General features: G+C 33.0%; 1 protein-coding gene across 2 annotated transcripts; it reads left to right on the forward strand.

Moving 5' to 3' along the window:
* On the forward strand, positions 1 to 26,738 carry LOC132708389 (bromodomain adjacent to zinc finger domain protein 1A). 2 transcript variants are annotated; one of them, XM_060680697.1, is made up of 13 exons: positions 1 to 358; positions 514 to 861; positions 2,480 to 3,077; positions 3,937 to 4,213; positions 6,467 to 7,100; positions 10,440 to 11,392; positions 13,190 to 13,458; positions 15,692 to 15,852; positions 15,916 to 16,130; positions 18,017 to 18,148; positions 19,251 to 19,423; positions 21,884 to 22,047; positions 26,437 to 26,738. In XM_060680697.1, the coding sequence occupies exons 1-13, from the start codon at positions 246 to 248 to the stop codon at positions 26,549 to 26,551; spliced, it is 4,152 nt and encodes a 1,383-aa protein (XP_060536680.1). In that variant the 5' UTR covers positions 1 to 245; the 3' UTR covers positions 26,552 to 26,738. The 2 variants fall into 2 exon arrangements, with proteins under 2 accessions (XP_060536680.1, XP_060536681.1); XM_060680698.1 differs by lacking the exon at positions 18,017 to 18,148 and having other exon boundaries at positions 2 to 358.
* Positions 26,739 to 26,913: the final 175 nt, after the last annotated feature.

The raw sequence follows: 26,913 nt of genomic DNA on the forward strand, positions 1-26,913 counted from the left end.
TTTAATCACCTTGAGCAAATTGATTTTGACAGTTGCCTTTTTAATAGACGTGAGCGTTGGAAGCCGACAAATTTTCCTTGGAAAAAGCAAATTTTCGAAAAGTCAGTGGTTGCCACATAATTTTGTAGTTGAGAGCGGCGAGCATTGCGGAACTTGCGTCGATTTGCCGAGCGTTACGGATATGTAAAGTGTTGACAATACGTTTCTGGTTTTCCCTCCAAATATTTTTTCCATCAGAACTTAATATGCCTTTGCTGAGGAAGCAAGTGTTTGAAAGGCAAGCTTTGCCTGAGTATCTTAGAGATGACGAAGAGGTGTTTTATTGCGAAATTACCAATGAAATATTTAGAGATTATCAGTGAGTAGATTTTTAAAAATGTTACATTTTTGCTGCTTTAGCGGCACGTAAAAGTTTAGGGGAATCAATTACGTCATGGCATAGTAACGAAAAGCTCGCAGCACTATTTTTGTTTTATATTTGGTTATGTAGTTATATTTATCATCAATTTTCAGGGATTTTTCTGAAAGGATGTTCCTTTGCAACTCAATGGTGTGGACATGTTCCTTGACCGGGAAATCACATTTGACCTACCAGGAAGCCATGGAAAGTGAAGAACACGCCAAACAGAGCCTTAAAGAGTTTCCAAATGAGCTTAAGTTGCCTATACTTTATTTGGCTTCTCTCACGAAGAGGACTAGTTTTGGTGATATGGCAGAAGACGTGTATTTGTACGCAAAGGACAGACATTTTGTAGGAGAAAATGTTGAAACCACCTTTGGGTCGAATAAATGGAAAGATTGTCAAATTCTTTCTGTCGTATGTCCAAAAGGAGTTGAAGTTAAACCAGACTTCAAAAATGGGTAAACTAAGTGAATTAGTTTTATAAAAAATTCTACAACATAATTGCATGATTATTTGAATAATATGACTAGACAGGAGAATGGAGTTGCTGATGTTAAAAATGAGCATGGAGTATAAGTTTTCTTTTGGGTTAATTATTTTTTAATGTTGTATCAAGTGGATACAACTTTTACTGATTCTTGAAAATGATGTTATTACTGTAATATCAAAGTTAAAAAAATAAGAAATCTTTAGGCCACTATGACTTTTCCTCCCTATTTATTAATTATTATTATTGTTATTATTATTATTATTATTATTATTATTATTGTAAAGATTATCTGGCAAAGCCACTTACTACATTTTTAAATATAATTGTAGTGTCTAAAAACTGACCTAACAAATTATCGCCCTGTAGCTGCTTTGTGTAACACGGCAATTATTTTCTTGATGCTAGATTAAGCGTCCACACAAAGCACAGGTTGGTGTACTTAATTCCCAAATAAAAAGGGTTTAGGATTCTTATCATCAAAAGCAAACCTAGACCTAGTTACCAGTTGAAATCCCCAGTCATGACAATGGTTACATGTTTTTTTTTTTAAGAGAGATGTTTAATTAATGAAGAATGATTATAACAATTTTTATTGTAGGCCTATCCTACACTTTTATTATAATATATTATAATATGACATAGTAAGAAAAAGAGAATCACAAAAAAATTATCACACAAAGAAAAAAAAAGAAAAATTAAGCAAATGCAGACTCAGACATAAAGACATAAAAGTTAGTTTTTTTTTATAGGAATCTTGTTTCCTTTTCTTGTTCTTTCTTTAATAAATATTTTTTAACAAAATATTAATTCATTTTAAGCTACTTTCCCTCATGTTTATTGGCAAGTTATTGCAGACCTTCAAAAAATATAGATATTTCTCTTTTTAAAGTAGACAGAAGGCAAGTCAATGTTTTTGTGTTAACAAATAATTTGAATAATAACTCCACGTATATAGACATATTTCATTTCTATATATCAGCCCCCTGTTCATTGTCAAAAGGGTCACATATACATATTTTTTATTGTTTTGTAGCACTTAAATTGCCATTTATTTGCGGTAGGATATCAGGCAGCTGTGAGGTATTGTAAATGACTATGCATATGTGAAAAATATGTAGTTCTCATTAGATTTCTTGAAATTATATAGTTGATCCTTTTCATCATACCCACAGCTATATTTTCTACAAATATAATTTACATGTGTTTCAAAAGTAATTTTATTATCAATTAGGAGAGAGAGGTACTTATAATTAATACCAAAGTAAAATAGACATATTTATAATCCAAAAGAATGTTACCATTTTAATTGAATTATTTTAATTTAACAATTTTCAATATCTATTTCTGATGGAGTAACTTTTTAAGCACATTGCATGCGATAGTTGTTAGATTTAAAGTTAATGTTAAGGTAGTTACAACTTCTTAGTGGATCTTGGGTCGGTTAGTTAAACAAATAAGTGAATTCTCTGAGTAAGCAAAAAATGCTTGGTACAGTTTTACACTTGGTGCTTTGCACGTTGGTCCCATAGTCCTACAATATATATTTTTTATTTTTTAGCTGCTCTTTATTCTCATAGCGTTTTTAGTTCCAGCCCAGAACGCCATTTTGTACCCTCAGCTTCGTCATACAAATACGAAATCGAACATCTAGATTCAGAAGACAAAGACATAAGTGAAATTATGATAGTAAACAGCGGCGAATTAAGAAGAAAAAAACAATATTTCACCAGGGAGAAATGCAAGCTATTTTTGAAGCAGTGCATCCAACAAGATGAACAGGGTATATTTACGTTAAAGCAAGATATCCTCGAACAATTCTCCCTAAAAAGTGTTAGGTGGGAGCATGTGTTTGATGGTCCGTTGCCCAACTTTCAGACTTCGAAGAAATTGGAGAAAACAACCAACGGCTTAAAAAAAAAACAAAAGCAGGAGACCCTGACAAAGTATCTGAAGAGGAACGGTCTGACGATGAAGGGGGACGGCGAGAAAGACAATAACGTGAAAAGGGGTAATTTGCTGGAGCAGATGAAAAAAAGGGAGGAGGAGTTCAAAATCAAGAAGCAAATGAACGACGAACAAAAGGCGGCGATAAGGGAGGAGAAGAAATACCAATCGAACGTGTTGGAGCAGCAAGTCAAAATGTGGATGGCCCGCAAGGAAGATCTGGAGTTGGAAGATCAAGTCGTAAGTTTTTGATCCGCTGGTTTAATATTAATGCTTTGTTTGGTTACGCATTTTAAATAAATTTTGGTTATATATCAATAGTATCACAAGTAGTCGTCTAACTTTCAGCAGACCGACCTATTTGAATTTTGCATGGTTTAGGAAGTATTTAAAGTTATGTGACTTGTTATTCAAAAATTAGCTTATTAAGAAAAACCAGGAAAATGGAAAATGCGGTAACTAATAATATTTTCAAAAAATATATACCAACAAGATTTATGGTACTCCCTGTATATAAATAATAAAAATTGACATATATATATAACATCTTTGATACGTATATAGAGTGATTGTGGAAATATTTGACTTTCTCATTTTTTTGCGCATTCTATTTGAAAAATAATATAACACACTGAGTATTGAATTCCTGAAAAAAACTAAATTGAAAAAAGACAAAACCACTAGAACAATATCGTAAACAAATACTTTCATTATTTATTTATTTAGGAGGCTTATATTTTACATCAATTTCTGGTTCAGGTTGATCTTCAATTATAAAAATTATAAAAGCCAGTGTCACAACCAGGAGCAGATCATGTTATTTTGCTGCAAAAGTGAATACATTTTTTCAAATTAAAATATTCTGTATGATATTTTAAAAGTTGGAATTTTTCAATTTGTTTTTTATATGTCTCCATTTTCGGGAATGCATTCATTCATGCTTAGGATTGCGGCTCGTGCAGCACCAATTTGATTAAGATTAGTTAGTTGCTCTCGAATTTTCTCTTTGGGTTCTGTCACTTTTTTAAGTTTCACTGAATTTTCAAATTTAATTCATTTTTCATAAAAAATATTTTATTTTTATTATTTTTTATTTTAGAAATTGCCGGTGGGAGCGCCGGTCAACATGAAAATTCCTGACTTGTATTTCGGCGACGTCCTTTCCATAATGGAATTCCTTCATACGTTCTCTTCGTTTCTCTCTGTCGAAGATTTTTTTCCCCAAGGCTTCACGTTGGACGTCATGGAGCGGGCTTTGTGTAAAGTGGAGATAGCTGGGCCGTTCGCAGACGCGGTTCTCATGTTGCTGACTGCCATTTTCAATTTGCAAGAAGTGGAAAACAGTAATTATAGCACGCCGGTCGAAAATATCAAAGGTAGAATCTTGCGTCCTGATGAATTGACAAAAAGAATACTGATTATCAACTACTACAAGCATATTATACACGGTGTTTCGTTTCCTTCTTACAGGGTATCAAAGATTATAGAAAAAATGGGTACTTTATTAATTACTCAAAAACCTTTTAGCTGATTTTGGCAAAACTTGGCACCTTTGATAGTTGTCATAAGAACTTTTATCAAAATAGAATTATTGATTCTATTGGCAATCTAATTGACATTTATAGCTGAAATACAAAATATTTTTGTATATTGAGCAATGGAAATTTAAAGTTTTTTGTTCCTTCCGTGTTTTTTTTTGTATCTAGCTTAGCTTAATGTTGGAGATAAAAATTTCTACTGCAATCAATTTTTGCTTAATTACTTAAAAGCTTGAAAAATTATTTGTATAAAGCTGGGCACACTTATCTCTGACCATAAGGGACTATTGTGATTCTTATTTTTTGAATGTTGTATTTATATTAAGTTTTTATCTCCTTTTGAGATATTCACTTCAAAGTTTGTAAAAAACCTTTTTATAAAAGAAAAAAACCTACTTATTAATAAAAATGATGAACTCAATAAAGTATAATTTTTTGAATTTTTCTCAGATACTATTTAAGCATTGAAAAAACAAGCATACCATACTATATCATTTTGTTCTTACTCTTACGTTTTAATGTTAAAAGTTGTTGCCAAATCATTTTATGTTTAGTATGAGGTGCGCCAAAAAAACAAGACTTTTGATTTTCCTATATTTTCTCAGAAACAATTAAGTTCATTTTTGTTATACTCTGTCATATAATCTATTAATTCTGCCGAAAAGCCGAAAGCTAAAAAATGGTAAAGACAAATATTGCAGACAAAGTTACTGCTCTCTAAGAAACTAGACATAGAACTTATATACATTGTACATTTAAAAAATTATCTAGTAAAGTGTGTCTCAGTGTTCTCATGTCTTGGCTTTTGACGGACTGTTGTTACTGTGTAAACTCAGCAACAATTTATTCGTAGGTAAGAGAGAATACATGGGCCAGTCATGTAAATGTCATCCGCGTGTCGGTTGATACCAGTAATAACTCGATTTAATGTATATTTCGCAAAAACTACTTGCGAGTGTATCACTAAATTTGTAAAAAATCTGTATACATGTTTAATAAATATAGGATTTATTAAACAAGAATCTTTAAAGAAACCTGCCTACTACAAAAAACGCCAACATCCTCAATAAAAGATATTGTAGAATTATTTAATGAAACAACCCTACTGATTTTCATTCTGGCAGGTATTTTAGTGTTTTTTTTATAGTTTTATAGATATAGTTTTTTTTAACAATATCATGGATATGAGTATCCCACTTAAATTCTTCTACAATGATAATTCTTAAATCTTTCTGTTCTTTCCCAGCACAAACCTCTGTATTGTATAGGTGAGCTGAGGATTATTTCCTCCAATGCAGAAGCAAAGAATTATTAAATAAAGGTTTCTGCATTCCCATTGTAGCCATATTATTTTTGCAATTTTTAACACTTGGTAAACATGCAAATCCTTTCACATGCTTCAAAAAGTCTGGGATGTAGATACGCATTTTACGGAATATAATGTTTAAGCGGTGGAATCTTTCATGCCGAGATCCATTTCCACAACATTCTTTATTGACACTATGTACACACTATGTATGTAGTATGTACATACTAAATTGTGCCACTTTTGTAAAAAGTCTCTTACATCAAATAGTCATTTTGTTTTGAGTGTAAAAATTTATACTTTTGTTGTTATTTATCGTAACATTATGTAACATAATTGAATTAAAAATATAATTAATATATCTGTTGAGTGCTGGAAAAATGCACTACAGCACATTTTATCAATTGAAGATTCTTTCCATTTGCATACAAAATAAACACAGAGATCAATTAATCTTAAAGGTGAGTGAAACAGTATTAGAATTTGAATAGAAACCTACTTACTTAGATTATTATTGATATATTTTAAGTATATATTCAGCGTCACCATATTTTCTGTTAGTATTAATGTGATTTTAGACGACGTACATAAACAATAAAATATTTAATCTTTATATTTTTCACACATCTTAAAAGTTTTTTATTGCCATCGACAGGTTATTTTGGTAATTTTCGTCAAAAGCCAAGATGATATATTTTGGAAAAAGTATACTAATATTTCATTAAATTCGGTAAAGTCCATTTTTCCTCGTATTTCGTACTGGGTTTATTTCACTTTATTTTCAGACGAAGAAAACTTACCCGTGAGTCCAAAAGATTTGCGAGAAGCTGCGCTTGTCGCGACCCTGGCTGCGAAAAACCAAAAGAAATGCTACGGGGTTTCTTCAAATAAACTGCCCGTTCACAATCTGACGTTGTCAGAGGTGCTCCGCTTACACCTTTTAACTTCCGGCGCCCGGTTACACTACTCGGGCACCAGGTGGCGGTCCGCTTTGCGAGGCGGTTATGCGAGCGAAGACGACCCCGCCCTTCACCTAATGATAAACGAAGGCCATATTTTAAAAAATTTAGCTGTTCGAAACGTGGTGCAATTTCCCATCGGCGACAAGGTGAAAATCCTTTCATGTCTGACGAATCAACTGCTGACGTACACTGATCTGAGAGAAACACTCGACGAGAAGATCGAGAAAGCCAAAAAAAGCAAGTTCCTGCTGAAAACGAAAAAAGCACTGGAATCGAAAAGGGTCCATAAATACATCACTGATAAGAAGGACCTGAGGAACCAACTGAAGGGCGATAAGGTGGCGTTGGACGAGGCCCTGCTGAAGTTGCAAGAGGACAACGAGATCAAGCAGGCGAAGGCGGCTAACAAAATAAGACAGTTGCTGATCGCGTCCAGCGATTGGCGCCCTCTATTGGGGTATGTGAAAATGCGCACAACATTTATTTTTGATTTTTGCCTCAGTTTGATGTTGATGTCGAAGAACTTCTTTTTTTAGTGACTATCCTCTATGGATATTGGCAATCTTGTTGTCAGCCGCCTTGAATAAATGTACAGTCGTCATTCCCTGTCTGATATTTTTCAGCCACGATGTTCGTCGTCACCCCTGACCTCTTCGGCCATCTATTTTGCGGTACGCCATTTTCCTCACTTTCACGTTGACTTCAAATTGCTTTTGCATTCTCTAAATCACGGTTTTGTTTGTGACATGGTAGGAGTATACTATCATGAGCATGCGCCGATAGTACCACATTTCAAAGGCGTCCAAGCGCATAGATGTATCGTCTGTCGACGTCCAGGCTTCCATGCCGTATAGAAGAGTGGAGAATACATAACATCTTAGGACCCGTGTTGTTATAGTAATACTCAGGTGCAGGTTACATAGGACTTTTCTGAGGGGGTTAAAAATGGTTGTGCCTTTTTCTATACGGCATTTGATCTCCCGTGTATGATTCCATTCCTTGTTCAGGCTGCAGCCCAAGTACGTTATTTTATCTGTTGTTTTCAATATTTCATTATTGGCCCTAAACTGGTGGTATTATGCCTCATCGTTTTTACTAACTACAAGAATTTTGGTCTTGCTACAGTTGAGCCTCATACCATACATATCACACTCCTCCACTACACGGTCTATGAAACTCTACAATCCCTTAGCACTATCTGCTATAAGAACTGTATCGAAGTTCTACTTAAATTTATTATTTTGTTGCACCTACGTTTTAAGAAACTAATATGGTATGAATTATAATGATGCCAGACTTTATACTACCTTATTAACTAACTTAAGTAACTAAACTAAAATAATCCAACAAAAATAAAACAAACTATGATACAAAACAGCTCGCATGCATAATGTCAATTATTGTTTCCACAAAAAATGTGCGATGCAAAATACTTGAAAACCTGTAGCATTGTAGACCTAGCTTCTGAATTCAGAGCCCTAGAGCAGCGTGGCAAACTACTCGGTAATATGTCCGACCCCAATGATCCCACCAAAGCTTTTGTTACATTGGTGTAGCAGAATCAAATTATATTGATTGTTCATCTTTCCTGATGTAAAACTGTTCAAATGGTGTAATGAAGCGACTCTTAAATTTCCCTCCTTGTATTTAGTCCTCATGATTCATGATTGGGTTGTCCCTTCCATAAAATGAATACACCATTCTCTTCAACATTTCCTGATACTTGACAATTGTTACCATACATCCATAGATGTATTTTTCTATTAACTTAAATATATATTTATTGACCTACAACCGCCTCTTCTTAAAGTGGGTTTTTGCTTAGTCGAAAATTGCTGACGTTTCGCCAATCATCCTGTTGGCTTCTTCAGAGCTTGACTGAAACTGAAGAACTGAAAAAGCTAACAGGATGATTGGCGAAACGTCAGCAATTTCGACTAAGCAAAACCGACGCAGGAGGAATCCATAACTTTTGTAAAAAGCATTACAGTAGCCTGTGGGAGTTTCTTTGAAAAATTAATTCTTCTCTATTTCGTGCTTTATTTTGCACTTGTGTTCTCTAGCCAAGACCATTGTCGATCTTACCTTCCATTATATGTTGAAGGAAATTGTTTTTATTATGTCTCATAAGAGGACCAAGATACGCTGTTTTGCTTTTCTTTATTTTATCGAGAAGCTCACATTCCTTGTTCACTAGAACTTCCAAATTTGAAACATAGTCAGTCCATGGTATCCTTAACATTCTCAAACTCAAACTTTTCCAGCTTATTCATTGTGCTTACCTTTAATGCTTATGACTCAACACCGTAAAAAAGTTAAGTTAAGTAAAATTATGTCTTGTGTGACTGCTTAGACTGTTGTTGCAGAGGTTCTGCATCATAAGGAAATTTGTTCTTGCAACTTTGAGATTCTTGCCCTTGGTGTTTCATCTGCAGTTATGTTCGTGCGTTTTTTTGGATTACGATTTATTTCCATAACCTTTGCCTTTTTTGTATTTATCTTAATGCCCATCCAGTCGCTTACGGTGGATATCGTATCTAACAGCCTTTGTAGGCCTTGACAGCTGCCAGCAATCATTACATTTACCTTTATGCCGTCCTTTGCTCCCTCGAGTGCACTTTGAAATATCAACTCTGTGTACGTATTAAAAAGCATAGGACTCAGCAAACACTCTTCTCTAACTCCAGGTTTTATGGGTATCATTGTTATTTCTTCTAGTCTTACTGACGCCACTTGACGCCACAGCTTTTGAAAAAATTTAAAATTACGTCTCTATTACTACTACTACTACTAAGAATGCTCAGTAATTTCTTTTGTTTGACTCAGTCAAAGGCTTTTGTGTAATCTATGAAACACATATACACTTCCTTCCTCTGGTCTCTACACTTCTGCGGAAGTACGTAGAGTGCAAACAAGGCTTCTCTAGTCCCTAGTCCATCACAAAATCCCATTTGTTGTTCACTTATGTCTTGTTCACATTTTTGTCAAATTCGGTTCTCAGAACAATTTCAAAGTTTGACTCATTAGACTAATTAAACGAAACTCGTCGCATCTTCTAGCTCCAGATTTTTTTGGAATGGGTATCAAGATATTGTCTGGCCCGGCTGCTTTTTTACGTTTAATGTACTTGTTTGTGTTACATATACATTAATATGTATTATAATATATATTTCGCGAAATTGATGAATTTGAGTTAAATATTTTTGTCTCCATACCATCAATCGTTGGGTCTCTTTAATGCAACTATGATTGTGAATATTTTTAAATCTCAATCCGATTTTGTGCAAAAATCGGAGCAATTGTTCACGACCAGTAAATTGACCATTTTCTTTTAGTTTCTGTTGTAATGATTCAAGTGACGAAATCTGGTTACATCGCATGAACTTCCCTTTAAATCCACCCTGCGTCACTTTCTTTTCTAGTCATCCAGAAATCGATGCAAGCTTGACCTTGGAATGCCAGTAACTCGATAAACAATTTTCGCATTAAATATACATTATTAGGGATTTTATTTATTTCATATGTTAAAGTTTCATAATTGTTATAGTAAACATTGACTATTGTCTTTCAAAACAGTTTTTTAAAAATTTAAATACGTATAAACAGTATGTGCAATTGTCCGATAATAAAGATAAAAATATAAGTGTTTAATGAATTTGACCTTCTTATACTCATACAACGATTCTCTTGCAGCACATATTGAAATTCTTTTTGGTTCGTTACCCTCCTCCATTTTAACATTTCTAAGGTGTCGTTTCGCTACAACCTCGAAATCCATACACGTTTTCTTTTGCAGAAGAGATCGGGCGTATCGTCAGTATCTCAGAATAGAATCGGTTCCCGGACTATTTATTAATTGGGAAGACGAGCTTGCGGGTCACTGTCTCGACAAAGTTACCGTCCAGTATCCGGAGCTAGTGAACGCGAACAGATCTCAAATTAGGAGTCACATTAAAAAAACGCACGGTTTAAATGGCGACAAAGAAAATACGCCTTCTCCAAAAAAAATCAACGGCGCTAGAAGCGTGCTAGAAGACAACCAGGCAAGCTTGCTGATGTGCACGGCGAACGTTTCGACCTGCCCTGTACATAACGTCGGTTCGAAACGCGTGAAGTGGTCGTTTTTACACGATAAAGAGCAACTGTTCGATCTTATCAAGTCCTTAAACAAGAGAGGCATCAGAGAGAGTAATCTCAAAGAGTACGTTTGCGGGTACGAGAGTAATTTGGTGAATTTAATTGAAAAAACGCCGGTGGCCATTTTGAATCCCGAACTCGATATCGAGCGGGGGAAAAAGGAAACTGACGAAGGAATTGAGGTGAACGGACATTGCGATCCGGAATCGCGACCCGAAGATGCGTTTGAAGAATTGCTTTTGGAACATATATTAGATATGGAACTGAAAATTAATCAATGCAAATTATCCGGAACCGTAGGTATATTAGGCAGAGAGCAGTGGAGGAATTGTCTAAAGGACAGAGACTATGATAGGTTCGAGGTATTGTGGCAAGAAGAGGTTATGAAATCCCGCTTGGATTTTTCCATAATGAATAAAGATAAACAGGAGAACGATTCGAGTGAGAAGCATTTAAAATTGGAGGAAAATGAATCCCTAGTTAAAACCGAGAGCTTGGAATATCTGTCAGACGTCTCGGCGTCTAAAGTCAAGAAAGTAATACGTTCCCTTGCCTGCGCCCTACTGAGGTTGGCTTACTGCATTCCCGCTAAATACTTGAAGCAACCATTGGGTAAGGAAAAACCTTGTGTTATCCTAACTATTCGATAATTTTCGAGGTAAATTATATTTAAAAAATAAACTAAAAAATCATTCGTAGTTACTGGTGCTATATGGCAAAACAAAACTGTTATGGACATTTTTTTGTCAATACACGTTTCAATTTTTTTATGACCATAGAAAAATTTTTTGTTGATAACTGTTTTATTATGATAATAAAAAAAGTAAAAACTGCCAATACACGGTTTAATTCTTTTTTTTATTATGATAATAGAAAAAAATTATTGAATACTTTTGTATTATGACAATAAAGGAAATTGTTATTGACATTTTTTTCATTGTGACACAAAAAGTATTTTTATTGTCAATAAAAAACCGACAATTTACATTGCAAAACATATTATATGGAGTTTTTTTTTTTTTTTTCTAATATTTAATTGCCACTTAATGGGGACAATGTAATAAAATACTTAACTATCCTCCAATTTCTCCCTATTTTATTGAATTTTAACTCCTGAGTATAATAAGTATATAATGTATACACACGCCCCACTTATCGGACGTCAGGCAATATCTGATTTTAGAATAACACCAAAAATGATTGTTTTTTCTTTTAATCGTTTACAATTACGACTTCTATAATTTTTTCTTGTAAATTAAATAAGGCAAACCATTATTTAAAAAACAATAATAAAAGTTTGTCTAATCTATCGAATGTTTCAGCAAGTGTGCGTGTAATATAAAAATGTTTAAAAAAGCATGTATTAACAATATATAGATAAATAAATTTTAAAAAACAGTTCAAGGACAAAATTCAAACTAGTTTTAACAAAAATGGTATAATATATACAAAAGTAATAGAGAATGTACTAAATGTAATTTTTAATACCTACTACTACAGTACTACCCCTTACAAAAAAAACAACACGCTGATCCTTACCTTTGAACAATTTACTTACTGACATATTTATATTGTCGTATATTTATTTATCATGTAAATCACAATAAGTAGTTCATAAAACTAGTCACAATCTAAAGACGTATTTTAAAAGTTAAGAATAAAAATGGTGAAATAATAACAATACCATTACAAAGGAAGCTAAAAACTGTAGAGTAGCAATACACTCGAATAATTTCTGGTTAACAACCCCAAAACTCGTATACGGGATAAAATGCATTCTAGCTTTTTTTTTTCATGTTGTCTGTTAAATTCACGTTGACCTACTATAATGTCAACATTATTCTTTATTTTCTTAGAACACTTGATACCAACATAGCCGCCCGAATGTCATTTGAATGAATATCCAAATTGTCTTAGGAATTTTAATTAATAATTAATTAATTAAGTTTGAAATACACACAAGAGATCTACGTGCTTACTGAAGGGTCGATTATACAAGCCTAAACCACACAAGTTGAAGAATACCCCCACAAAATTTTCTTTTAATTTTCTTATTAAAAAAAAAGCAAAGAACAATTTTTTTCACCTACGCTTATAATCAAAGTAAGAGACTAAATTACCTCTGTTCTCTTTATTTTGTTAAACTGTCATCATTACAAATAATAATTGAAATTTTTTTGATAGATGAGAGATAAGTGGCAATACAGAATTCTATTGACAAAGAAGACTATGATCTCTGAGGAACTTTTCAATCCAGAGAAAGAGCTTTTCTAACAGTTGTTTCTAATTTTCTTTTGAAAATGTAAATTTTGATTGTGGATTTCTTAAATCCTGTCATGCCTATAAAACAACCATATTTTACGTTGTTAATTTTTGCGCTAAAATTCACTAACGCTACAAATCGAACAGGCAACGCTGATCATAAGAACAACAAAGCCACCGACGTGCACAACAGTTTGGCCAATTGGGAGGAATCGGTGCGAATCGCTACGAGTTTTAGTCAAATGTTCCTACTGTACGATACTCTTGATTCTTGCATAGTGTGGCCGAAATTGTATACGCAGCGACGGTGTCAAATTTGTCGAAGAGAAAACGCCTCCGATTCCATTTTGAAATGCGACGGCTGCAATCTTGTACAACATATGGCCTGTCTCAAATCGTCCAAAATGTCCATACGTGTAAGTAAATTAAACAATATATTGATTCCTATTTGGCAATTGGTTAGGGTTGAAGGTCGAAAGTGATGAAATTAAATCATATAAGTATTCTTATAAGGTTGTAATGCTCAACCACCCTTGTAAATCTAGGCCTGAATTCTAATTTATTTTCTGCGTTCTAATACTCTTTCAACTATTTTTCTCCACTCCATTTTATTTATTGCTTTCTCTTTCCGGTTAATAAGGTTTACAGTTTATAGTACCATTTTCCTCTTTTCTAAATGTTCCTCTTGTCCTGACCATTTTAGTCTTGGCGCTCTCTATATGTGTCTGAATTGCTTGTTAGTTCTCCTTCTCCATCCTTCTTTTGTCCTGACTCCACAAATTTGACTCTTAGTGTACTTGTTTCGCAAGCACAGGTTGCCATCATCAGCTTATCATATTTTCTATTACCCTCCAGTAATTCTATTTTGGATTTCTTCCTTTTCTCAGACTCTTTCACGTATTTTTACTCCTAAGTAAATTCTTTAACCCTATCAAAGGCGCATTGCTAATTGTTTTGCTTCGTCCTTTGTTTGCCCCATTAGCATCCACTTAGTTTTATTTTAATTAATTATTACACCTTCCGTTTCTATCCTTTTCGTGACTCTAGGTAACTCCGTTCTTGTTCTTGCCATCAGAATTAAGTGGTCTTGCGATGATTATTAATTAAAATGTACCGTTGATAGTGTATCGTCTGTCTAAGACATCGTTTGATTCCCTAGGTTTTAGAGCTTTCCATGGTACTTTGCTTTTTTTATTTCCAATAGCATTTTGCTTATAAGTCTATGAAATGTATATGTCCTATTTTCTATATTTTCAAATTCCTCTTCTATCTTTCTAATCTAACTTTTATTCTGTCTTTTTTTTGCTTTACAGACTCTTGCCATTTCTTTTCTTTTGTTTATTTTTCTCATTTTGATTAGTTAGTAAGAGTTATCTTAACCTTTCTTATCTTCCACTCCTTTCTCGACCTCATTATACCAGCCTTTAGTTCTTCTTTACTTTCCTTTCTAGAACAATAGGATTTTCTTCGCCACTGACAGTACAGGCGAACCTAAACGGTGTCTTATTCTTAATTTAATCAACAAGGAAGCAAAAAAGAATAGCAAAAGTATTTTGCGGTGTTTAGAAAAAATCGGTGGTATATATCACATTCACAATTCTCATTATTTTCAACATACCTCGACAAATAAAAAAATATGATTCGAATTACCTCAATAACACGGTGAAACTAGGTGTAAATTTCAAATTCGTAATTATCGCGATAATTTCCGGCAGAATTTGTTCTAAAAGGGACCTGATACGTTTCAACTAAAAGTTTAACCAAAGCGACATAGAATTGAATATTTGACAAATTGGATGGAGCGTTACAGCCGCAATTTATAATTTTATAAAGAAACAATATATCCGTCAGCCTTATTTTATTAGTTAACGGGATAATATTAAAATATTCGCGAGCAGAGCTATAATCACGAATCTGGATTATAAAATGTACCTTAAATTAAATAAACTTTAGTAATTTATTTTGAACCTCTTCCAAGTGATTTCTGTAGACCCTGTACTGTGGACCGAAAACCAAACTACCAAATGAAAACTTACCAATAACAAACGCGTTAAATATGCAAGCAATAGCCTTAATATTTGTTAAGTCTGCACATTTTCTAGCAATATAAACAAATAGCCTAACTGCATCTGAGCAAACTAAATCAATATGCATTTCAAACATTAGTTTATCACTTCTTTTAGCTGCTTCCAACTTTCTTCTATCTTTCTAATGAGTTCTAAGTCCTTTATAATATTTATTTGCTCTTCGTACCTTTTATCGCATTTTCTTTTCGTATTTCAATTCCATACCGTTGGACATTTTTCAAAGAAACTTCCATAGGCTACTGTAATACTATTTACAACAAATCTGCTGGATTCCTCCTGCGTCGGTTGTTGATGAATTGAACTTGCTGACGTTTCGCCAATCATCCTGGTGGCTTCTTTTGAAGCAGTTGAGCTCTGAACAACCGACGAGGAATTCAGAAGATTTCTAAATAGTGCCGTAGCGCTCCGTACCATTCCGCTTTGTTATCCTTTTTTTATTGGGCCACCTCTTTGCATTTTGTTTTTACCGAGAAGTTAAATAATCCAAAATCTGTAGCTGACATTTTTAAAGGCCATATCAATATGTTACATGAGTTACTTTTCTCTCGAATCTCTGTTTCAGTCGAGGACTAACTGGTTTTGTGATAAATGTAAAATAAAAGCGAAATTATTGGGTAATAAACCGGCCCAGAAGCCGAAAGAAGAGATCTTTCTAGCGGACGAGGAGGAAGAGGAAGAGAACGTCGAAGAGGAGAGCTCGAAAAGTGAGGATGAAAGCGATGCGTAAGTTTTCCCCCCTTTTAATACTGAAAATGGCCAGTGTTGCAAAAAAAATCTAATCGACAGGGACGTTAAAATAGACCTTTGCAAAACGTGCGGTTCGGGCGGTGAAATCATAACCTGCGACGAATGTTCGATCGGTTATCATAAGGAATGCGTCGATCCGCCTTTAAGGAGATTTCCCAGGCATGGTTGGACTTGTACCAGCTGTAGTAACCTTACCAAGCAGGACGTCCGCACCAGGGACAAGCTTCATCGAAACGGCTATTATAAAGAAACAGGTATGTCCTAAATCTGTTGCGCACTGAAATTATAATTAAAAAAAAACTTTTCCAATGCAAGTAAGTCAAGTAAGTACCGTTTCTATGAAAAATTAAAAATTCTTTCAGATTTTTATCACGTTTTCAACATAACTCGATAGATAAAAAGATATTATTCGAATTACGTCAATAACACGGTGAAACTAGCGCCATATAGGAGTAAATTTCAAATTCGTAATTGTCACGTTAAATAACCTACACCTGTCAATTATTATTATTATTATTATTATTATTAAAATGTTTTAGAATTAATGAAAATGTGCAGAATAAAAACTTTGAAAGCCTCTCTGAAATCTGCGACATCTGTATGAGTCATCATAATATTTTGGTGTCTAGTACCTTCACTTTGGAGATTGGCCATTATTTATAAATCACCCTGTATATCTGATGTTTCTATTGGCATTGTACCTAACGAAAGAATTCTCAATTGTTTTCTGGCCTTATTTTTCAGAAATGCTTACTTACTCTTCAAAAATTTGCCTTAATAAACTAAAACCTAAATTGGATTTTTGGTGACCTTTTATCGCTTTCGTAGATTAACATCCATTTACAACACAATATTCCCTATAGTAAAAGCACCATATTCACTTTAACAAAAATTTGTTTAATTAATGTGGTAAACTGTGAGCGACGAAGACAGAAAACGTCACTATCATTCCAGAAGTAATTAAATAATTTCATCAACTGATAGAGAGGATAGTTACAGTCCTCGAAGGTGTCATAAAAATTTGGATGGCTCGGCAACTCAGAACAATCAACTAATGGGTCACAAAAACTGAAATGAAATGTACCTCTTATGATTTAATAGTGGGGGAACCTTAAACATAGATCATTCTGTGCCAGTCCCCGGGCCCAGTAGAAACCACTTAAATAAAAGTGTGAGGATTTTAGGAACTCTATGCGTGTTTTCAATTTGGGATGAAATTGACTGAGATTATTAGAAAAATTTTGTTTGTTACGAAAAAATTTGAACCACACCCAAAATATATGCGAAATTCACACCTACAGTTTGTTGACCTTTTTAGATCGATCAATAATAATATTTATTGCCAAAATTCCTTTTACATAAAAAAATATTTTTACAGTAAAGGACCTATAGGTATCAAATACTGCACGTACATAGGTTAACCCTAAAATAACTAACTTACAACTGCTTACTATTCTTTGTGAGTTGCACCTCGCCGATTATACGATACAATACACAATTTAATAATTTTTTTTTTTCATTGGATATAGTGAGTTTTTTACAATTTCTCACAAATCTGTAAAATTTTATGTCTCCACTTGCTATTTTGTTAATCTTCAAACAAGAACAAAGCTCACAATTATCCACAAACTACAAAGCAAGAACGAAAATTTCACACAAGCACGTACGCACACTGACCCCAAGGAAACCACAAAAAATTAGGTAAATTCACTTTGTTTAGATCTTATATTGTAGGGTCCACAAGTGGATTCTTTTTTTTTTCATTATTTTTTGAAATGGCAAATCCTTTCGGGCACACATCAATTTGGAAATGGAAATTAATTAATTCATTAATATTTTGATACAAGGTGAGAGTTGATAAGTGTGCTTAATTTTGCATATCGAAATTTGAGCCTTAATATTGACATGCATACACTTAACTTGGACAATTTTCAAGGGAAATTTAATTTGAAAAATCTGAATTTGTGTATAGAGAGTAACTACGAATTTAGTTATTATTATACAACACACTCCATATCCTTCCTTTTTAGAGTTATTTATAATTTAATTACTACATCAACATCGTCTTTTACTTTGTTATGTTGTCCTCGTGTGTACAATGGCAACATAGAAAATAATAAATTACTGTTCTCGTGTGCAGATAAATATGGCAGCGCAGCGGAATTACCTAGATCGCACAATGGTCAGAGACGCTGCGCTGCAAAAGCCATTCGTAACATCCATTTATTCGTCAAGACTCTGCATAGGAAAAGCGAAAGCTACTGGCGACAAGGTGGGTTACCTTCGACCCTAGTTGTTTCTTTTCCTATTTTCGCTTACATAGCTTGTACCATCAGTAAGTCGATTGAAGATTATATTTGAAAATGTGACTAGGTACTATATCAAAATATGCATGCATTAGAGTTTTTTTACATACAAAAATTTGCCTTTAAAAAAAGTTACAATCAATCCAACTCTACATCTTCATTAATATTAAAAAGAAATAAATTTGCTTAGGATGGCTGCTTAAAATTAAGCATCTGAGGAAATTTCTACAAAAAAAATCAACTAACATTGGTTTATCTCTCCTTAGTACCTTCGCATCTATCATATGAGATTTTAGAGTGGGGTGGAGTAGCTTACTTACCAGGTCCTGAGTAATACCCCACTGACCAACATTGCGGAAACAGATATTCGTCAGCTTTATTGTTTGGAAATATGAAAGAAATGTTTATAAGGCAAAAACTAAACGACACAAAGAATAAAAAATGATCCAACAAGAAGGAATATTAACTTTGAATTTAGCTTCGCACCAACAACCGTTTCACAATGCTCTGAAGAATAGTTTGCACCAAGAGTATACGATTCTTTATTTTTAAAATTTCACCTTTTTAAAAAGTAAAAAATTGGATGGTTAAAAATATGAAAAAATGCGATGAACTAATTAAATTAAATTATGTTATATAGGGAATTTGTTACAATTAAGAAGTCTAATTTTGTTATTGTCACTGTAATAGTGTAATAGTTATATTTCACTACATTCGTTTGACAAATTACTTTTTGGTTTGTAATATTTGCAAGATGGAAAGTACCAAGTTATATAAAGGCAGAATCTTCTTTCCACCCACTGGTGTGTTAACCTATCCTGGGTCCTTATTTTGAACTTCCCATGGTTAAGGAACTGACATATATATATGAGTAAAATAACATCTATAATGGATGCGAGTTGCCTGAAGCACGAAAATTAAAAGCAATTACATGCACTAAGAGCTAACTAAAATATAGCATAGTAAAGTTAGTGCTTGAATCGATGAAGATTGGACTTTGTAAAGTTATATATTTCTGCTTGTATATTTTATTTTCTATTACCGCCGAATATGCGATTTTTTTTATAGATTCCGGGGATGAATTTAACAAAAGCAGCAGTCGAAGGGCTAATAAGGGGGTACGGCGGGAAGACGCAAGGGAAGATCTGCCTTTGAACAATGCTGCCCTTCAAGATCTTCTCGCCGAAGTCATGAAGCATAAGGATGCGTGGCCGTTCGTTAGGAAAGTTCAAAAAAATGAGGTGCATAATCATATTAAATTTCTGGTTTCAATAAATTTAGAGCGGAATAAGCTGCTCGCACCTAATTTTTTATTTCTTATAAATATTTATTAGTAGATTTTGAAGATTCCTGCCGAATATTTTTGAAATGCAGTAACTCAAAATAATTTTACACGCATTCGAAATGCACTGTGACGTCACGATGCAGTATTGTTTTAACACATAACCGATTACTTAGTCCGTCTCAATAGAGAAGAGTCGAGTGACGTCAGATGCGCAGAAGACGAATTTGAAATCAGCTGTCGTTCGCAAAAGCGGCAGCCATTGGCGTGGATCAAATAGTGTGTTTCGCGGTTGTGTTTTGTAGGTGCTTGTATTTCGTTCATTTTTATAGACTATTATTTTCGTTTTGGTTGCAGTATCTTTGTTAAGGTAAGGTCATTTTAATAAAATAATATTATTTTATTTTTTAGTTTTAATCAGACAACAAAATATTTTATTAGTATTCATATTATGTAAAAAAAGTTATTTTTGAGGGATTGACGTTTATTCATAAAAAATGGTATTCATTTTTTTTTGTAGATGGAGGAATACTGATGACAACAGAAAAGTACTAATGGAATCACACAACATTCGATTAAAAAGGGTCAAATTCCTTAAACAAATAAAGTTTCGACAGGTAAGAGGAAGGTACATTGTCTACACTGATGAAACGTAAATTCATAGTGGACCCACATCTGATAAAGGAACAAAGGAAGGTTTGATGACAGCGAGAAAGGAATAAGAAGACCTAATTTATAGCATTTTTATATATATATATATATATATATATATATATATATATATATATATATATATATATATATATATATATATATATATATATATATATATATATATATATATATATATATATATATATAGCAAATTGAAAAGGACAATATGTAAATTATTAACTATACACATTTATCCAAAATTTTCAGTTATAACGAACTAAAACCCAATAAAATGTACTAGAATAATAAACATTATTGCTAAATCTGGTAAAAGCGCCAGGCGTTGAACAATAAAATACGCGTAATTGAAATAAGTGCCGCCAGTGTCTCATCTACACGAAAAAGAACGCAATAACGCGAGGAGATAGGAGTTTATTTCGCGCATCAAACAATGACGTGAATGGGCTCTTCTCTATTGAGACAGACTAAAAGAGTTTAGCTTAGTTCAACAATTCCCACCTGATGACTTTTAATGCGTCGTGACATCCCTAGGCGTTTCCGGTGTAAATTTTGAGTCATTATTTTTTTTTAAGTGTCGAATAGACTTCAGCAAAGCATTTATGATGTTTTTCCTCAAGTTTAAAGTTGAGTGGAGGAAAATGTGTCTGTGGTAAGGTAAATGACATTAATTATACATGGTGGAATTGACCGGAGAATTTTTTTTTGTGTTAATTGACCAGGCAAATGACCGAAATAATTTTAAAAATACAATGAAAGATATATTTATTTAATTATTTATATTGTGGGTTACATTGTAGTCGCGTCGTTCTGAGAACTAAATGGAGTTTTTTATTGGGATTCTTCGAATCGCTAAGTATTCGGGTATTCCCTGGAGAGGGTTCTAGGGAAATTGGACACCACAAACGCATAATTTATTCTAAAATGCTAATTATTATTAAATAATGATAGATAACACTTAATGTAATTTAAAACATTTTGATCGAATTAATCCTTTGAAGGTTTTTTACGATCACTTTTTTTTAATATATCTTTTTGCATACCTATATTTTCGCATAAGGTTTTCGCTGTTGACCTAGGTGGATTACTAAAATTCTGGTTCTTCTAGCATATAATAATAGCCACTGTTTCTTGTCATTCTCTTTTTTAAACTTTAATATTTTTATTTTATTTATTTATTAATTTATTCAGGCGTAAGAAAAATGTTTTAAACAAATCATAAATAACTGGAGAGCGTACAAATGAATGAAAAGGTTTGTGTGTTTATGCCGGTACCAGAAAAATTATCTCAAAACTAAATACCTGAAATTTTAAAAAAATTCCCAATAGCTGAATGAGGACTAAACTTATCCTATTCTCTATATCCTGTGATTTTTTTGTATTTATGATTTATTTATTATTCTATTTTCAATTTTATACTCAGTAGGAAAAATAGATCTTGGTACCAAGAAATGCAACATATTTGTTTCATGGTAATCCTTGTAGTTTTTTGTATTTTAAAAGTTTCATATATAGTTAGAATTTTAACAGTCATCAATGGTAAAAAAAATATGTATGTTATAGTAAGTATAACAAAATGAAAAAAATTATAAGTTTTTCTGCATTGGAAACCTGAAGTCCAAAATTTTTTTTTATTTATATTTGCCGAAGCTATTTGAAAATTTTCGTTTGTTTGCTATTTTTTAAACTTTGGATAAGCGTATTTGTCATGCATCTTTTTTATTGAGTCGCATCGTTTATATTTTAGGTACCTGATTACTTTGACATCATTACGAATCCGATGGATTTTGGCACGATTAAAAATAAACTAAACATGGGCGAATACAGTACGGACAGCCAAGTCATGAAGGATATCGCTCTTATTTTCGAGAACTGCAATACTTACAACAGCAGTTCCGATGAAGTGTACAAGTAAGAAAATTAATTACTTTTTTTTATTAATCTTCTATAGGCTATCCCATTTTGGATGGTTTTACGTGTTGCGGCTTCGACATTCAAGGGTTTGGCTTTTTTAGGAAATTAAAAGTGGCATAAATAGAAATCTCATAACTATCTTGGAGTTTCAGATACAGTTTGATTTTACAATGTTGCATTTTCAGACCCACCCTTTTTAGGTTGTGTTAACTTATCAAAAATCAAGTGACCTACTCAGTTTTCTTCTGAAATTCACAAATTTTGATATATAAACCAAAATTGTTTTTTTAATGGGACACCAAGTATACGTTTTAACAATCTTTATATCTTTAATTTTATCTTTTTGTTAGAAGAGCATAGAGAAAAGTTCCGTTTTCCTAATATTTAAGTGCATCCCTGCTGTTGCTGTTAAGTGACTTAGCTAATATCGTCGGTATACAAGAGAAAGCGACCAAGTCCAATATTAACAGTTTTGGAAATACATATTGAATAGCTTTCGGTCATTCTATTTCAATAGTCAAAATAACTTAAGTAGTGTTTTCTTATAGTCATATACCTATTATTATTTTTCTATTTGAGGGAAATTTGAACTTGGTCACTTTCTCATGAATATAAAATCAAATATTTCTTGAAAGTTTATTTTAGTGCTACTACATATTGAAAGTAGGTTTTTGTTAGTCTACTACCATAATCAATTTTTTTTTATTGTTTTGTTAATCATAATATAACTATAATTATTATTTTCCTATTCGAAGGAAATTAACGTTAATTTGTTCACCTAACATTTATTAACTATTTAAATAACAAATTCACGATTATAACAAATTATGAAACAGTAATAATTACTAATAAGAAAAATTAAGTAGAATTAAAATAATCCTAACATTATACTTCATCATCACTGCTTTCGTCTTGTGCAGGTTCGGGGCATTTGTCTTTTATGGAATTATAACTTGGTAAGGTCATGTACCAGATACTCATTGGGAATAACTTCAGTTCGGCAAAGTTTAACTAAGTCATCCTTTTTGTTTTTGCATAATGGCAATGGACCTGAGTAGCACTTTTTAAAATCTGATTCTTTCAGTGTACTACTAGGTCTACCATTTACTTTTCCTCTTACATTTAGAACTTTGTATTTTTCATCGTAATTGTACCCGAACAATATTACATTTGTTGTTCCTTTTTCATATTGGATTTGTTTGATCTTCAGTCATTCTACTCTTTGACCACTTTCGTCTCGAATCTTATTTTTTAATGTTGATTTGCTGAGTTCTTTAAGTTTGATAAAATTATTGTACGTCAGCTGGTGAACATTATAAGCACTTGAAATTTTAGTTTTTCCTCTCTTGGATCGTGCTACTGTCATAATTGTTTTCCAGTCATTTAAGCAAAAGTTAGGGATATACCTTTTGGTTCGTTCTATTGTACTATGCATCGAATCTGCTTCCATGTGTGAATGGCCTTTTTCTAAAAAGTTATGTGTTATAATTCCTATAGGTAAAACTTACACAATAAATAAAAAAGGGCAGCTATGTATTGGTTACGATTTTGTCCGCTGCTTTGTAAATGAAAACTAACCGATACAAAACTTTCGTCATTACACGCCCTTTCTTTATCAAGTTCTTTTGCTCTATTAGCATCATCTCTGCGTTTAATATGAGAGTAATATTCATCAGATTTCTCGATATTTTTAGCCTCTTTTACACGTTGTAAGTATCAGTCTTTTTTGGCTTAAAAAAAGATAAATTATATTGTGGGCAGAGGATTCGCCGGTAAGTTATAGCAAATTCTTTTTGATTGTTTACTTGCGCCTCTTCATATAAGTGTTTTTAAGAATTGATAGTGTAGAGTCAAGATATTTGCGCTTAGTCTGACGCCGGCAATAGTGCGATTCTATAACTTGGAAATGACTCAGTGTGCCTTCTCACCTAAAATGTGTGGTTTTGTCTTATTTCCTGGGAAATTCTTACCTCTTCGATCTTTTTTGATATGAGTAATTCCACTTTTACCTTTATTTGCTAGTGCTTAGTCCACAGGTCTATGACTTATGGAAAGGGGTTTTAAATAAAAAAAATGCAAAACCTTTTTTAATGCATTTTTTAGAAAATAGTATGACTTCCAAACAGTTTTTCTCGGTCTGATAGATGTTCTTACTTGTGTTCTTTGACTTGCAGATGTTTTTACGGTATTAATTATAAAATCATTTTGTCTATCATATGATAATTTGTTTAACTCTAAACAGAAAGCTTGTCTTTGTCCTTCTGAATTTGCTTACCTTTGGTATTAATGTGAGATAAACAAAATTTTTTAAGCAATTTATTTTTGTCTCGCTTTGTTCCTTGAGGATCTTTAGTACTCCATCTATCTACGTTTTGGAATTACCCGATATTTTGAATGGGATTGATTGGCGTTTCACTATTAACAGATATGCATTCGGAACCCAAATCTGTATTATACGAGGTGTCCATAAGGTCTTCTTCAGAATTTCGTTTGCATTGTTGTAACAATTATTTGAACTGCCCATGCTCATTTTAAAACTAAAATTTAATACATATGTACATAGGTATGTAGGTACTAAGCAACAAAGCACAGTATTACTTACCAAAAGCTTTGATAAAGTATTTTGCAAATTTATAACACTTTGAAAGTTTTTGATTTAGTACACAGTACACACTCCAACTTACAATCAATAATCTTATTTAAAATTCTAAATGTCAAACTACAATAAAACTGTTGACGTTAGAACGATCCATGGCTATCTTGATTTGACCATATACAAAATTCGGAGTTTTGGAGCAATAATATCAGGAAAACTTAAGTCATTTTCTCTTGTAAGTTTTTTTTTACGTATCGACTTCAACCATTGTAAAATATCAACTTATGGAATTCATTTATATAAAAATAGGGCTGATCAATCCTTTCTGTAAAAATATATTACGTTTTCAACATTTTACTGTTACAAATTAAATTCTAGAAACTTTGGACTTGGCCACTTTCTCTTGTATACCGACGAATATTAGTGTAGTGCATCAATAAGCCTTCTAACAAAGAAAAAATATTGTGAACATTATATGTTATCTGCTGTATTGTTTGCTTTTTTTTTAGTATAAAACACATATTTTTGTTATTTTACCCTATATATTGTTTTAGTTTTTGAGTATAAAAAGGCAAATTTTTGTTAAGTATTTGTTGCCTTTGAGAGCATTTTGATTATGTATAGAATGGTATTTCAGCCGTTGGAAAATGGCTTGAAATAGCCTAAATGAAAATGGTATTGTCGAGTGTCGAGAGTGGGTTCAGTGAATTAAAAAATCCCCATAAGACCTCAGATATCCCCCTGGTAAACCCAGGAGAGAAATAAAGAAAAAAATCTATTATCTATAGAAATATCTCCTGGAAAGAAGAATCTTTAGCGTCAATTTCCTATGAGCATTTTAGAACCTGAAACTCCTTATCAATTTTTACTAGACAAAACTTCAGATTTTCGTGCCTCCCGTGAAAGAAAGAAAAATTCGATGCAAAGAGCCAAGTGGCGAAGGATTTATACCACAACACGCAAAAAGCATAAAATAGCATTACATCTCTATAAAAAATTATTCTTGTAAGCAATTTCATACTCGGCAGCATTTTTTTAATGCATATGTTAGACTTTCGGCAACATTGGTAATTTTCTTTAAATTAAAGAAAAGAAAGAAAATATTTTTTCCTTATTTTTCAAAAATTTATAATTGCTATACTGAATTAAATACAATCTAAAGGGAATTCCAAGATAGCAACAAATATCTAAACACTGAGAGCAAATCAATGATCTATAAAAGCGCGGTTAGACCTACTTTAACTTATGCAGTAGGGACAAAATCAGATACCACAAAGACCATACAAATGTGGCGCACAGTGGAACCAGTGGAACCAAGTGTAATACAATCCAGAATCTATAAGAAAACCGACGAGGAGGTGGAAAGAATGCTAGACATCCTCACAAGGAGAGCCTTTACTAGGATAAGCAAGAATCTAGTAATAAGGTGAAAATTCTGAAATAAACACTTAAATAGAATGAACGACAACAGATTGCCAAAAATGGCATCGAACAATATACCAGTCGGAAGAAGATCCAGAGGAAAACCGTCGAAAAAATACTGGACATCCTAATCTAGAGAGGCTAGGACAAGTAGCGATAGTTTATTAGATTGGAAGCCGTATTAAAAGAAGAAATTTACTCATAACCATGCTACAAAGTGTGTCTAAAAAAGCAACATTTTTAAAATCACCATGTATCTATGACGTTTCTGTTAGCGGCATAAGAGCAATACATCAAAATTTCGCACTTTATTTTGACTACACGATATCTACGGACCTATTTCTTAATATTGTTTTTGTTTGCTTCAGATGTGGGGAAAAGCTTTTAAATTATGTTTCGACGCAGGCAAAGAAGTACGGTTTCAAAGTTCCGAGGTTATCGAACCAGGACGAGCCACGAGTCAAAAAGCGTAGATACGAATAGTAACGGTGGCAGCACGTCGAAATTAGGGAGGAACCTATTTTTTTATACGCCACCGAAAACTCACCCGCTTCGTTTCGTATTTGTACATATCTTTTTTTACTGATTTTTCAATTTGGTGTACCATATTTTGTTCCATGAACGTCTTACAGCGCTGATCTAGCAATTAAAACACACCTTTATATTTGAAATTTTTTCTTTGCGTAACTTTAAATCCTATATTAGTCGCGAACAGACAGGTGTGTCGTAATAACATGCCGTTTTTTAAGGGTACGATTCTTGGCGTGATTTTTATTTACATTACATTTCTATATACAGGGTGTTGAAAGTATTTAAGAAAATGGTTTTTTCATCGAAACCGCGTG

The sequence above is a fragment of the Cylas formicarius genome, unplaced genomic scaffold (assembly GCF_029955315.1).
Source record: "Cylas formicarius isolate icCylForm1 unplaced genomic scaffold, icCylForm1.1 PGA_scaffold_10__41_contigs__length_53128322, whole genome shotgun sequence".
Lineage (NCBI taxonomy): Eukaryota > Metazoa > Arthropoda > Insecta > Coleoptera > Brentidae > Cylas > Cylas formicarius.

Coding starts and splice junctions, on each gene's coding strand:
- LOC132708389 (XM_060680697.1), top strand. CDS start 246: ATGCCTTTGCTGAGGAAGCAAGTGTTTGAAAGGCAAGCTTTGCCTGAG. Junction 11,393..13,189: donor ATACTTGAAGCAACCATTGG/GTAAGGAAAAAC, acceptor CAAATCGAACAG/GCAACGCTGATCATAAGAAC. Junction 19,424..21,883: donor GGAAAGTTCAAAAAAATGAG/GTGCATAATCAT, acceptor TTTATATTTTAG/GTACCTGATTACTTTGACAT.